This window comes from Triplophysa dalaica, chromosome 7 (assembly GCF_015846415.1).
Source record: "Triplophysa dalaica isolate WHDGS20190420 chromosome 7, ASM1584641v1, whole genome shotgun sequence".
NCBI classification, from domain to species: domain Eukaryota; kingdom Metazoa; phylum Chordata; class Actinopteri; order Cypriniformes; family Nemacheilidae; genus Triplophysa; species Triplophysa dalaica.
This window is the reverse complement of record NC_079548.1, coordinates 21,881,137-21,896,008: the sequence shown is the minus strand read 5'-3', so window position 1 is coordinate 21,896,008 and position 14,872 is coordinate 21,881,137. Positions and strand designations below refer to the sequence as shown.

The window sequence follows — 14,872 nt, the reverse complement described above, 5'->3', positions numbered from 1 at the left end:
TTTAAGCCCATATGGGCATTCACGGTTGAATCCTGGTGCAAGCCCACTTTAAACCCCTTTAGGCAGGTGGGGCCCAAATGGGTCTGACACAAATTGCCCGGTTAAGACCCACATAAGACCCTCACAGATCCCACTTACAACCGACCTTGGCATCCATGGCTGGCCCCCATGTGGATCCCGGGTGCAAACCCACTTTAAACCCCTTTGGGCAGATGGTGCCCAAATGGGTCTGTCATGAATTGCCCGGTTAGGACCCACATAAGACTCTTACAGATCCCATTTAAAGCCCATCTGGGCATCCACGGCTGGCCCCCATGTGGATCCATGTTGCAAAGCCCACTTTGGACCCCTTTGGGCAGGTGGGGCCCAAATGGGTCTGACATGAATTGCCCAATAAAGACCCATGCAGTACCCTTACAGGTCCCACTTTTAGTACGTCTGGGCTTCCACGGCTTGCCCCAATGTGGATCCCGGGTGCAAGCCCATAATGGGGCCCACATTTGCCGCCCATGAAGCCCTCATCTGGGCCCCACATGTCATTGCTGGCTGGGAGGTGGTCACCCTATGTACACTTTGTGTTTATTAAATACATGTTTCGCTTGCAGTCCATCAGAACTGTTTCAGGCAAGATCCCGAAGTCACAAGATACCAGTGAAGGGTCAAAAAGATTTTCTGCCTAATGCTTCTGGGCATCAGAGGACTCGACTACAGCAGAGTCTGGATGAACACTGGACGCTGCTGCAGGAGGAGAGAGTCGAGAGACTGTCAGTAACACATCTCACAAATGATACATACAGTAGACACTGTAGTCAATCTTACAAAAAAATACATTTATTTGCATACTTCAAAGTAAATACTTTTGTATACGTTTTTATGTACTCCACAGCAATATACATTATGTGCACATTTATGTAAAAGCATCTGCCACATATTTTAGTGTAAATGTATTGTGTTCATTTTCTTATGGGTCTGAATAGGGGAAATCTTGTGAGAGCTGTGTGTCTCCCTGAAGAAAGACAAGAGGAATTGCAGTCACCAGCAGTGAGTGAATGTCAAACATCTTACATTTTTATAGCGTGTTTTACAAATTGCAATGTGTCAAAGTTGTAAAAGTAATCTCATTTTAGTGATACATCTGTTGGTTTTTCCAGGGGAAGTTTTGGCACTCCATGGGTTTTTCAGATAGAGGAAAGCAGTGCCTACAGGCTGAAGAGGCGCTCTACCTCATGGAATGTGTGAGATCTTTAATATTCTAAATATTTAAAATAAAATCAATCCCAGTAATGAATCAAATAGGCAGTGACACCTGACACACCAGCAACAAAAACTAAATCTGGTGTGATGTATAATCAAATTTCTCCAAATGTCAATGTCATCTCTTCTCTGTATCTGTGCAATATTTTCTTCTGGATTCAGGGTAATGTGCAGGTCTTCTACCGTGATCTTCCCTTGTCCATCCAGGAGGGATATGAACGATTCCTCTCTTCCGAAACTCTGACTCTTCACCAGTATCAGGTTAGTCTCTGTAGTCTCCTTGAGACCTGAACAAGAAACAATTCTTAAAGGTACACTATGCCTGAAACGCCTCGTGTAACAACACCCCCACAAATCTATGTCAGTTCAAGGTATGATTTGACTAAGACCACCCAAATGTATACCCGAGTAAAGTGGGTGTACCTGTCAGTACAATTGCTCTGGAAACTGATGTTCCAAATATGGTAAGAGGCGTTACATTTCCGTCACACGCTTGCAGTATTCGACCAATCACTACACACTGGTTAACTGGTTATTAATCATAGCACACCTTGCTTTCAGAGCCATCAACTTTGTAATAAATCTGTGCGTTTCAGAGAGGGGTGGCAAAGAGGAGATACAAACATGCACGGTATGTGGAAAATACAACGTATACACTGGGACTTCAAAAACCTCTCTTTCCCAAACCTGTGCTCACGGTCACGTTCGGCCTGTCTGGCATCTCCGGACCCGAGCCTGCTGCTTGGAGCTGGGCGACTGTCACATGACTCGGTGTCTGAGAAGACTCAACGTGAAGGAAGATAATGTGTCACGTCCGTAAAGGGACTGCCAGAGAGATCGAGATCGCTACCACAGGGATATTAAATATTAAAATGAGATAAATGGTCTCTGAATTGGTCTTTTAATGTTTTTCACAGTTGTGTCATTTGGTATTTAAATTGCATTTTTTTCGCCACTAAGGAGAAACTAAGTTTGTTTAAGTTTACGAGAACTTAAAGTAGACTTGTGTCGCTGTAAACTAATACGATTAATCATGATGATTGTTTTGCATAATATTGTAATGGAGAGCAATTAAAAAAATACTGTAAGCAATTCTAAATAACCTATTAGCCAAACTGTTTACTTTTCTCTGTCATTACCAAGGTCACTGTCTATTAATAAATCGAGATGTCCATTGAAACCAGTGTAAAAAATCATAATAATAATAACATCAACAATATTCTGCAATAAAAGTTACCATGGTGTGGAAAATGCATACAGTCACATGTCCAAAACAAATACATTATATTATTTAACAAACTTAAACTAAACTAAAAGTAGAAATAAAGTTAGAGACACCAAAATGATTAACGTCTATGTTACGTCTGTAACCTCAGTTCGTCGAACCTCCAGATGGGGTTCGCCCTTGAGAACCTATCAACTCTGACTAATACAGAAGAGGCCAATTAAATTTGGCTAATTTACATTTACATTTAAGCATTTGGCAGACGCTTTTATCCAAAGCGACTTACAATACATTATTCTATACATTTATACTTAGGTATCTGCAATCCCCTGGGATCAAACCCACAAACATGCGTTGTTAATCCAGTGCTCTTACCACTGAGCTACAGGATGGTTAATGAAGTTTGCATGCGGTCTCCGCACGGTCCAAGTAGAGGCGCAGTGCGCGTACTGGACACAACACGGAGGGGATTGGGTGTGCCTGCAAATTCACCACTTGGTCCCGGAAGGGAGTCGTGCTTTAGGCACGTATCCGGGCCTTGGTCTCAAGATAATTTGAAAGTTGCCAGGGCCAAATTCAAGGCAATTGGGGGACACAGATAATCCTTGAAGGTCCCCTACCCTCTTGAAGGAACCGAGGGTCATCAGGAGGGCCGTCTTACTCAAAGGGGGACCAGGAGACCGCCAGGACCACATTATGGTCCCAAGAGGGAATGGAGCGGAAACGAGGCGGATTCCGCCTTCTTTCGCGCCTTAGGAACCTGGTAACCAGGTCGTGCTGCCCTAGAGACTGTCCATCAACTGAGTTGTGACGAGTGGTGATAGCGGCTACATACACCTTCAGGGTGAAGGGGGACATGATAGTCTCCAGTCTCTCTTGTAAGAAGGACAACACAATGCCGATCAAGCACCTCCGTGTGTCTTCTCGTTGAGAGAGACACCAGGACGAGAAGAGGCACCATTTATAGGCGTATAACCACCTAGTAGATGGGGTCCTAGCCTGGGTGATGGTCTCTGCCACAGAGGGGGTAGCCTACTCAGGATCTCCTCGTCCCGTCTAGAGACCAGACATGGAGGTTCCAGAGGTCTGGTCTGGGATGCCAGAACATGCCCTTCCCCTGAGAGAGCAGGCCCTCTGTCAGGGGAATGGTTCAGGGGGAGTCGTTGTCAAGAGCATCAGCTCTGAGAACCAACTGCGGTTCGGCCAGTGTGGCGCAACCAATAACACTTGGTGCTCCTCTTCCATGACCTTGCACAGTGTCTGTGCGCAAGGGCGTCCTCGCCAGAGAAAGACCTCAGACAGGGAGTACCAATCGCCACTTTTGCGTCGGCGGTCTGGTTAAGTTTACCTGGGATGTGTGTGGCCCGCATGGAGTGGATCACCTCTTGACTCCACAGGAGGAGGCGTCGGGCAAGTCATGTTAGCTGTCGTGAGCATACGCCACCCTGACGATTGATGTACGCCACGGCTATCGTGCTGTCTAGGGGGACCAGCAGGTGCTTGTTTTGCACGAGAGGCCATAGCCTCCTCAGTGCAAGTCGCACAGCCAACAACTCTAGGCAATTGATATGCCAGCGCAGGTGGGGGCCCGTCCAGCGCCCCACCACTGCGTGCCCGTTGCACACTACACCACACCCCTCCAGGGTGGCGTCCGTCATCGCCACGACATGCCTCGTAACCTACCCAAGAGGGACCCCAGTCCGGAGAAAGGACATGGATGACCAGGGGGTTACGGCAGAGGGGCAGAGGGGTGATTCATCACCATGCGCCTGCTGCTCGTGTGCCACGCTCTCCTCGGAATTCGACTCTGAAGCCAGTGTTGGAGTCTCATGTGCATCAACCCAAGGGTTATTACCCCTGCCGAGGAAGCCATGTGTCCTAGGAGCCTCTGAAACTGTTTCAGGGGGATCGCTGGCTGCCTGAAGTGTTCCAGGCAGTTCAACCACGACTGGGCGCGTACTGCGGACAGTTGCGCCGACATGGTGGAAAAAGGGGAAAAAGGGCGGGTTCAACGATCTTCGTGAAGACCCATGAAGACAGGGACGGACCGAAAGGGAGGAATCTGTACTGATATGCCCGCCCCTTGAACATGAACCGTAGGAACGGCCGGTGTCGAGGGAGGATCGAAGCATGAAAGTAAGTGTCCTTCAGGTTGATTGCCACAAACCAATCCTGACACCTGATGGATGTCAGGATGCGCCTCTGCGTGAGTATCCTGAACGGCAGCTTGTGAAGGTGCTTGTTCAGGGAACGCAGATCTAGAATGGGACGTGACCGGCCGTCTGGCGTCTTCCTTGGGAACGATGAAGTACGGGCTGTAAAACCACTGAACATCTTGGCTTGATGGACGAACTGGATGGCCTGTTTCACCAGAAGGTTGGCGACCTCTGCCCGAAGTACAGAGGCGTCCCTACCTCTGACAGAGGTGGAGAGGATGCCCAGAAACTTGGGAGGATTACTTGCGAACTGGATGGAGCAGCCAAGACGGACTGTCCTTATTAGCCACCGGAACAGTGTGGGCAGCTTTTGCCAAGCTCCCAGGGACTGAGACAGGGAGACCAAGGGGGCGGTCTGCTTCACCAGTCCCACTGGGGGTGGTTCGTCGGCTGGCGGAGCTAACCACATCTCGCGGGGGGGACCCCGGTGGGAAGTTTGGATCCGCCACTTAGCTGCCAGGTGGAAAAGCTGCAGGCACTGTCGGTTTGAGAGATGTGGTGGCTGTCGTGTGTGTACAACCTTACGCCTCGCCAAGTCATGAGGTCGGGTTGCCAAACACAGTCCAGTGGAGTATAATGTCGGCTGCAAGGGCACCCAGGGAGAACAGAAACTCTCTGTGAGCAAGTGGGCCCTGAAAAGGCTTTGGTGACGAGGCAGGAACCGTCCCTTTACGTCGTAGATCCGGCAATGTAGATGGAGAATTCTTTGAATTCGTAAGGTATGTAATAGGGATGCTCCGATCCGATATTTGTATCGGAAATCGGCGTCGATACTGAATAAAATTCTAGATCGGGTATCGGTGAAAAAATTGCACCGATACCCGATCTAGCTTACATAAAATTTCTGCTAGGCGATGTAAAAGTTCCTGGAGACACCGGCGCTTAAACTCTCTCGTGGCTGTGCTTTGCGAAGCGTGTGACATCATACGCTAGCAACGTGCTCTTTACGTAGTGTGCGTGAACAAGCGAACATAGCTTACATTGAGCAGCGAACAGCATGGAGCGACAAAAAATATCTGCCATTTAGATTTACTTTAGGACAGCTACGCCAACAAGTTACACCGCTGTTTGCAATACATGCGAAGTAAATGTTCCGAGGGGTGGTGATAAAGCTGTTCATTATAATACTACTAATTTAAGCACGCCGAGTTCAATAAGCTGAAGAAACTAAAACGAGACGGTACGAAGCAGCTAACTTTGGAGGAGACAACGAAAATAATTCAGAAATTTCCATCTAGTAGTGTGAAAGCAGCGAAAATCATTGAAAGCATTTTGAATTTCATGGTAATGGATTTGCAACCGCTGTCCGTCGTTGCGAACAATGTCTTCAGACTCCTTATAAACCACCTGGAGCCGCGGTACGACATTGTGAAGCGTAACTGAGACCTGAACTGTACCAAAAAGTCTGCAAACATGTATACGAAAAAAATAAAGATGTTAATGCGGTGAGTTTTGGGGATAATTTGACTTTGAATTTCTATTTGCACCGACTAAACTATTCTATCTTTTTCCGTTTATTTTTACATGTGCAGCACAAGCTAGGGAAGCTAGTGTTTTATCTATCTTTCGGTGTTGGGTGTTAAATTTGATTTCCACTAAACTTTAGCTTAGTTTAGTGGACTTTGCTTTAATGACTAAAGCATTAAAAAGAGCTGATTCCTGTTTGAATATCTAAAGCAGTGAAGCTATTGCTTTTTTGCTCAATTTCAGCTGCTTTATTGTTTATTGTGCATTGATTTTTTTAAATTATATTTGCACATAACAGTTATGAAGAGATTTTGTTTCCATTAATTTATACCTGTTTATCAAGCTAGTGAAGCTGTTTTTTTATTCAGCTGCTTAATTTGCACTTTAATTTTGAATTTCAAGTTTAAGATAGTGAACATTTTGTTTTATTTTGCTGGTTTAATAAATAATTCACAAAATTTGTGAATCATTTGTTTGTTATTTTGTTTTACGGGGTCAGGAAATTAATGTTAAGTCGAGCTTGATGTCTTGCACAGCAATGCACACAGTTTATTAAGTAATTGTGCTCTTTAAAAATGTTACCTTAGTATCGGATCGGTACTCGGTATCGGCCAATACTGAATCTCAGGTATCGGAATCGGTATCGGAAGCAAAAAAGGTGGATCGGAGCATCCCTAGTATGTAATCATGAGCAATGGCTCTGAAGAACAGAAGATAAATGAATGCTGCACACTATCTTCGTTTTATGCCGGATATCCGGGGGCGGACACTGGCATGCAAATTTCATTAGCCAAATTTCATTGGCCTCTTCTATAGTAGTAAGAGTGGATTGGTTCTCAAGGGCAAACCCCATCTGTCGGCTACTAAGGGAACTACATTAAAAATCTAAATTAAAACAGAATAAAAATAAACTAAACTAATATCAATCTATAAACAAGCAAATAAAACGAAATAGCTAAAAATGAACATTAATTTGAATTAAAATAACAAATAAAGGCAAATTCAAAATACATATACAAATCTATAAAGCTGGAAAAAATGTATAATTTAACATTTTGTAAATCCTGTTGTTGGCGCAGGTGAAGTTATGGAGCGGATCAACATTATCAAATCTTCAAGCTGGGTGTTTCCAGGTATATATTACTCACTGTCTGTTCTCTTGTAAGCCATTGAGAAAAACGTCATATTGATGTAATGTCATTTATTACTGACAGCTCCATTTTTTCATTTGTCACTATCGCATGTGTTTTCTCAGAACAACCCCGGCTGACCAGTGGAAGATTAGCTTTGATGTTTACCAGCCGGACACGGTGGCCGAATTTAAAAGAGACACCCCGGAAAGCCCTACAGCCGCATGTGTGTGTGCAGGTAAACACACCGACACAATGGCTTCATATGAGAGAGTCTCTTGAGTTATGTTTAATTCCTAATGTTCTATGCCAAAACATAAAAGAACGCTGACAGACTATATCTCCTTGGAAAGCTCTAAGTCTCTAGCTTTCAAATCTGTTGTCCATTTTGCAATAGGACTAACTGATTAAAAGTGTTAATTTAAATGTCACCTGTACCACCGGTGCGCCTAAAGTATTATTACAAAGAACAAAAACTAAATAAATATTGACATCACTGGAAAGCTCTCAGAGGGTAGTTTTCAGATCATTTTTCCGTTTTGTGATATGTCAAACGTAGTTTGAGTTACTTTAGAAAATGTTAAGGACTCGCAGGCAGTCTAAAGTGTTTTTTATGTCGTAAAAACCCTATATCATATACAAAACCTATAATTTTGTTGATAATCTATATATAGCTGGAAAGGTGGAAGTCTCTAGTTTTCAAATCCTTTATCCGTTTTTCAATAGGATAAATGTAGAAAAAACTGTTAGTTGAAATTCCTCTTGTACCACTGGTGGGCCAAAAGTGCTATTACGAAGACAAAACAATTATGTTCCCATGTAAAGCTAAATAAATATTTACAAACTATATCTTTTTTTGGAAAGCTCTAAGACCCTTGTTTTTAAATCCATTGTCCTTTTTGCAATAGCACAAACGTAGTAAAAGTGTTAGTTGAAATGCCACCTGTTCGACCAGTGAGCCAAAATTGCAATTACAAAACAAAAAACGAATTTTCTACAAAACTACAAATCTTGACAAACCATACATCACTGAAAATATAAAATAACCCTGACAAGTCTCTAGTATTTAAATCCGTTGTCCATTTTGCAATAGGAGAAACATGACAAAAGTGTTAATTTAAATGTTACCTGTACCACCGTTGGGCCAAAAGTGCATTACAAAACAAAAAACAATAATGTTCCCATGTAAAACGAAATAAATATTGACAAACTATATATCATTGACAAGCTCTAAGGCTCTAGTTTTCAAATCCATTGTCAGTTTTGCAATAGGATAAACATGACTGGAAATTAATCTCTAATGCATTCAGATGCAAAGCACGCTGGGAAAAGCAGATCAACTGCTAAGGAAGTTAACTCTACAAAAATGATTTATGTTGTCCCAAAATAAATGACTGTACAATTAAAACTACTCAAATAAAAAAAAAAATCTTAACAACCAAAATTAGTAGATTTTATTCCCAAGATTTTTGTTATTTTACATAATTCTATTAAGTACATTTTAATAGCCCCTGGTAGGGTCTCCCGAGGCAAACGGGTCAGACTAAGAGGGGTTCCAAAACCCTTATGACGACAAAAAAGGACCGTGACGTCGCCCGGCATGGCGCAGCCGGGGCCCCATCCTGGAGCCAGGCCTGGGGTTGTGGCTCGTATGCGAGCGCCTGGTGGTCGGGCCTCCCCCCATGGGGTCCCGCCGGGCTCAGCCCGAAGGAGCGACATGGGGCCACCCTCCCGTGGACCCACCACCTGCAGGAGGGACCGTAAGGGGCCGAGGCATAGTGAATCGGGCGGCCGTTCGAAGGCAGGGGCCTCGGCAACCCGATCCCTGGACGCAGAATCTAGCTCTTGGGACATGGAATGTCACCTCTTTGGCGGTGAAGGAGCCTGAGATTGTGCGTGAGGTTCAGAGATTCCTACTAGAGATTGTCTGGATCAGCTCTACGCACACCTTGGGCTCTGGAACCACACTCCTCGAGGGAGGATGGACTCTTCACCACTCTGGAGTTGCCCATGGTGAGAGGCGGCGGGCTGGTGTGGGTTTGCTTATAGATCCCCATCTCAGCCGCCATGTGTTGGAGTTTACCCCGGTGAACGAGAGGGTCGCTTCCCTGCTCCTTCAGGTCGGGGATAGGTCTCTCACTGTCGTGTGCACCTATGGGCCAAACGGCAGTGTAGAGTACCCGGCCTTCTTGACCACTCTGGAAGGGGTGCTGGAAAGCGCTCCGAGTGGGGACTCCGTCGTTCTGCTGGGGGACTTTAACGCCCACGTGGGCAACGACAGCGACACCTGGAGGGGTGTGATTGGGAGGAACGTCCCCCTTGATCTGAACCCGAGTGGTGTTCTGTTATTGGACTTCTGTGCTAGTTACAGCTTTCCCATAACGAACACCATGTTAAAACATAAGGGTGTCCATCAGATTAGATTAGATTCAACTTTATTGTCATTACACATATACAAGTACAGTGTAACGAAATGTAGTTTAGGTCTAACCAGAAGTGCAAATAGCAAGTGCAGGATATACAGTGTGAATAAATACAGAATACAATATTAGGAAAATACTATACAATGGGCATGTACTATGAAAATATGACAGTCGGTTTGTACTATGAACAATATAAACAGAAGGCTATATTCTGTGAACATTAATGTACAGGTGGTTATGAACAGATAACAATATAGACTATACAATAGTGCAAGTGACTTGAGTGTGCATAAGTTACAGACATTAGCTATTAAAGTTACAGTGCAGTAGATGAGTTGATGCAGTTATTAAAGTTATACTGCAATACATGAGTAAATGCAGTTATACAGTTACAGTGCAGTAGATGAGTTAGTGCAGTTATTGAAGTTACAGTGCAGTAGATGCGTTAATGCGGTTATTAAGGTTACAGTGCAGTAGATGCGTTAATGCGCTTATTAAGGTTACAGTGCAGTAGATGAGTTAGTGCAGTTATTGAAATTACAGTGCAGTAGATGCGTTAATGCGATTATTAAGGTTACAGTGCAGTAGATGCGTTAATGCGGTTATTAAGGTTACAGTGCAGTAGATGAGTTAATGCAGTTATTGAAGTTATAGTGCAATAGATGAGTAGATGTAGTTAGTTATGCAATAGATGCAGTGATGCAATAGATGAGTTACAGTACAGTAGAGAAGTTGGTGCAGTTATTGAAGTTACAGTGCAGTAGACGAGGTAATGCAGTTATGAAAGTTACGGTGCAGTAGATGAGGTAATGCAGTTTTGAGAGTAATCAGTGCACATGGCACTAGGACACCCTCGGCCGGAGGTCGATGGTCGACTTTGTGGTTGTTTCATCTGACCTCCGGCCGTATGTCTTGGACACTCTTATGCTCTAAGTCTCTAGTATTGAAATCCGTTGTCCATTTTGCAATAGGAGTAACATGACAGAAGTGTTAATTTAAATGTTAACTGTACCACCGTTGGGCCAAAAGTGCATTACAAAACAAAAAACAATAATGTTCCCATGAAAAACTAAATAAATATTGACAAACTATATATCATTGACAAGCTCTAAGGCTCTAGTTTTCAAATCCATTGTCTGTTTTGCAATAGGATAAACATGACAAAGTTGTTAATCTGGAAATTAATCCCCTAATGCATTCAGGTGCAAAGCACGCTGGGAACAACAGATCAACTGCCAAGGTAGTTAAATCTACAAAAATGATTTATGTTGTCCCAAAATAAATGACTGTACAATTAAAACTACTCAAATAATTTTTTTTAAATCTTAACAACCAAAATTAGTAGATTTTATTCCCAAGATTTTTGTTATTTTACATAATTCTATTAAGTACATTTTAATAGCCCCTGGTAGGGTCTCCCGAGGCAAACAGGTCCTAGGCGACAGGTCAGACTAAGAGGGGTTCCAAAACCCTTATGACGACAAAAAAGGACCGTGACGTCGCCCGGCATGGCGCAGCCGGGGCCCCACCCTGGAGCCAGGCCTGGGGTTGGGGCTCGTATGCGAGCACCTGGTGGTCGGGCCTCCGGCCGGGCTCAGATCAAAGGAGCGACGTGGGGACACCCTCCCATGGACCCACCACCTGCAGGAGGGACCCTAAGGGGCCGAGGCATAGTGGATCGGGCGGCAGTCGAAGGCAGGGGCCTCGGCAACCCGATCCCTGGACGTGGAATCTAGCTCTAGGGACATGGAATGTCACCTCTTTGGCGTTGAAGGAGCCTGAGATTGTGCGTGAGGTTCAGAGATTCCGACTAGAAATAGTCAGGATCACCTCTACGTACAACTTGGGCTCTGGAACCACACTCCTCGAGGGAGGATGGACTCTTCACCACTCTGGAGTTGCCCATGGTGAGAGGCGGCGGGCTGGTGTGGGTTTGCTTATAGATCCCCAGCTCAGCCGCCATGTGTTGGAGTTTACCCCGGTGAATGAGAAGGTCGCTTCCCTGCTTCTTTCGGGTCGGGGATAGGTCTCTCACTGTCGTGTGCGCCTATGGGCCAAACGGCAGTGTAGAGTACCCGGCCTTCTTGACCACTCTGGAAGGGGTGCTGGAAAGCGCTCGGAGTGGGACTCCGTCGTTCTGCTGGGGGACTTTAACGCCCACGCGGGCAACGACACCGACACCTGGAGGGGTGTGATTAGGAGGAACGTCCCCCCTGATCTGAACCCGAGTGGTGTTCTGTTATTGGACTTCTGTGCTAGTTACAGCTTTCCCATAACGAACACCATGTTAAAACATAAGGGTGTCCATCAGTGCACATGGCACCAGGATACCCTTGGCCGGAGGTTGATGATTGACTTTGTGGTTGTTTCATCTGACCTCCGGCCGTACGTCTTGGACACTCAATTCAATTCAATTCAATTCAAGTTTATTTATATAGCGCTTTTCACAATGTGTATTGTTTCAAAGCAGCTTTACAGGGGCAAACAGGAAAAACAGAAAAGTTAAAACACAGCACAGTGCATGGTATTTATACAACGAGTAAGTTCATTCTAATAAATAACATCTAATTTCTAAATAAATAAATAAATAAATGAATGAATGCAGTCTCGGGTGGACACTCGGGTGAAGAGAGGGGGGGAAGCTGTCAACTGATCACCACCCGGTGGTGAGTTGGATCCGATGGCGGGGGAGGAAGCTGGACAGACTCAGCAGACCCAAACGTACTGTGCGGGTCTGTTGGGAACGTTTGGCCGATTCCCCTGTCAGAGAGATCTTCAACTTCCACCTCCGGCCGAGCTTCGACCAGATTCCGATGGAGTCTGGAGATATTGAATCCGAGTGGACCATGTTCTCCACCTCCATTGTCAACGCGCCCACTCGGAGCTGTGGCCGTAAGGTCTCCGGTGCCTGACGAGGCAGCAAACCCCAAACCCGGTGGTGGACACCGGAAGTAAGGGATACTGTCAAGCTGAAGAAGGAGTCCTATCGGGCCTGGCTGGCTTTTGGGACTCCCGAGGCAGCTGACAAGTACCGAAAGGCCAAGCGGACTGCAGCCCGGGTGGTTGGGGAGGCAAAAACTCAGGCCTGGGAGGACTTCGGTGAGGCTATGGAGAAGGACTATCGGTCTGCCTCGAAGAGATTCTGGCAAACCGTCCGGAGCCTCAGGAAGGGGGAGGAGTGATCTACCAACGCTGTTTACAGTGGAGGGGGGCAGCTGTTGACCTTGACCGGGGATATCAACTGGCGGTGGAACGAATACTTTGAGGATTTACTCAATCCCTCCGTCACGTCTTCCATTGAAGAAGCAGAGGCTGAGGGCTCGGAGGCGGACTCGTCCATCACCCGGGCTGAAGTCACTGAGGAAGTCAAGAAACTCCACGGTGGCAGGGCACCGGGGGTGGACGAGATCCGCCCTGAGTACCTCAAGTCTCTGGATGTTGTGGGGCTGTCTTTGCTGACACGCCTCTGCAGCACCGCGTGGCGGTCAGGGAAAGTGCCCTTGGACTGGCAGACCGGGGTGGTGGTCCCTCTTTTTAAGAAGGGGGACCGGAGGGTGTGCTCCAACTATCGGGGATCACACTTCTCAGCCTCCCCGGGAAAGTCTATGGCAGGGTACTGGAGAGGAGAATCCGGCCGATGGTAGAACCTCGGATTCAGGAGGAACAGTGTGGTTTCTGTCCCAGTCTGGAACACTGGACCAGCTCTATACCCTCTCCAGGGTGCTGGAATTTTTCAAGGGAGTTTGCCAGGACCTTCAGCATGCACTGGGACGGTTTGAAGCCAAGTGTGAAGCAAATCTGAGGCCATGGTTCTCAGTCGGAAAAGGGTGGCTTGCCCACTTCAGGGGGGCGGAGAGTCCCTGCATCAAGTGGAGGAGTTCAAGTACCTGGGGGTCTTGTTCACGAGTGAGGGAAGGATGGAACGGGAGATTGACAGGATCGGTTCAGTTTCTGCAGTAATGCGGTCGCTGTACCGGTCTGTCGTGGTGAAGAAGGAGCTGAGCCGCAAGGTGAAGCTCTCGATTTACCGGTCAATCTATGTTCCTACTCTCACCTATGGTCATGAGCTGTGGGTCATGACCGAAAGGACAAGATACTGGATACAGGTGGCCGAAATGAGCTTTCTCCGCAGGGTGGCTGGGCGATCCCTTAGAGATAGGGTGAGAAGCTCGGTCACTCGGGAGGAGCTCAGAGTAGATCCGCTGCTCCTCCACATCGAGAGGGGCCAGCTGAGGTGGCTCGGGCATCTCTTCCGGATGCCCCCTGGGCGCCTTCACGGGAAGGTGTTCCGGGCATGTCCCACCGGGAGGAGACCCCGCGGAAGAACTAGGACACGCTGGAGGGACTATGTCTCCCGGCTGGCCTGGGAACGCCTCTGTGTCCCCCCAGAAGAGCTGGAGGAAGTGTCTAGGGAGAGGGAAGTCTGGGCATCCCTGCTTAGACTGCTGCCCCCACGACCCGGCCCAGGATAAGCGGAAGAAGATGGATGGACATTTTAATAATGTCTTTTCGTAAAATCTTCAAAGGCACATAATCATTTTTTTTCCAGTGTAGTTGTTCAGGTCTGACTTATTTATTATATTATTTGACCTAAAAATAAAGATCAATAATAGGGCTTAATGATCCACAACTCAGTACTGGTTTCACCATATATTATACAATTTTTTAAATATTTCAGCAGCACTCATTGTTGTCCTCCCACAGTTTCGACGGTCCTGTACCTGATCTGCGCATCATGAAGCAGTTGTCCTGCCAAAGTGGAGATGTCCCAGTGACGTTTGCGGTGGTGGACCACGGAGACATCTCCTTTTACTGCTTCAAGAACTTCAGACTGCCCTCTGATGTGTATTAAACTTTTAGGAGTGAACGCATCCACATTTCAGCTGAATTGGATCTTATTGCATAAATGTTCATCTTGGGGTATTCATGTGTTTTTATTAAAAGAGTAAAAAGAACTGTGGCATGCTTCATTTATATTGTTAAAACTAACACCAGCAGACACTGCATGTCATTTATACGCCTGCGTAGTTTAAGCAACTTTATTAACTTACTTTGTCAACCAGGGTTCATTCAATGCTCAAGCTTTGTTTTTATGGTCTAGTGTATTTGTGTGCTTCATATTGCCTTGGTTTATCTGTATTCACATAGATGGCTTTT

General features: G+C 46.0%; 1 protein-coding gene across 1 annotated transcript; it reads left to right on the top strand.

Annotated features, from left to right (window-relative positions):
* The first annotated feature begins 234 nt into the window (after nt 1-234).
* Nucleotides 235-14,567, top strand: LOC130426473 (tRNA-splicing endonuclease subunit Sen54-like). Its single transcript, XM_056753277.1, is given in 11 exon segments — nt 235-359; nt 606-764; nt 978-1,041; nt 1,152-1,235; nt 1,417-1,515; nt 1,912-1,994; nt 1,996-2,117; nt 7,242-7,311; nt 7,418-7,488; nt 7,491-7,530; nt 14,420-14,567. Coding segments are annotated over 11 exon segments (1,065 nt in total).
* Nucleotides 14,568-14,872: the final 305 nt, after the last annotated feature.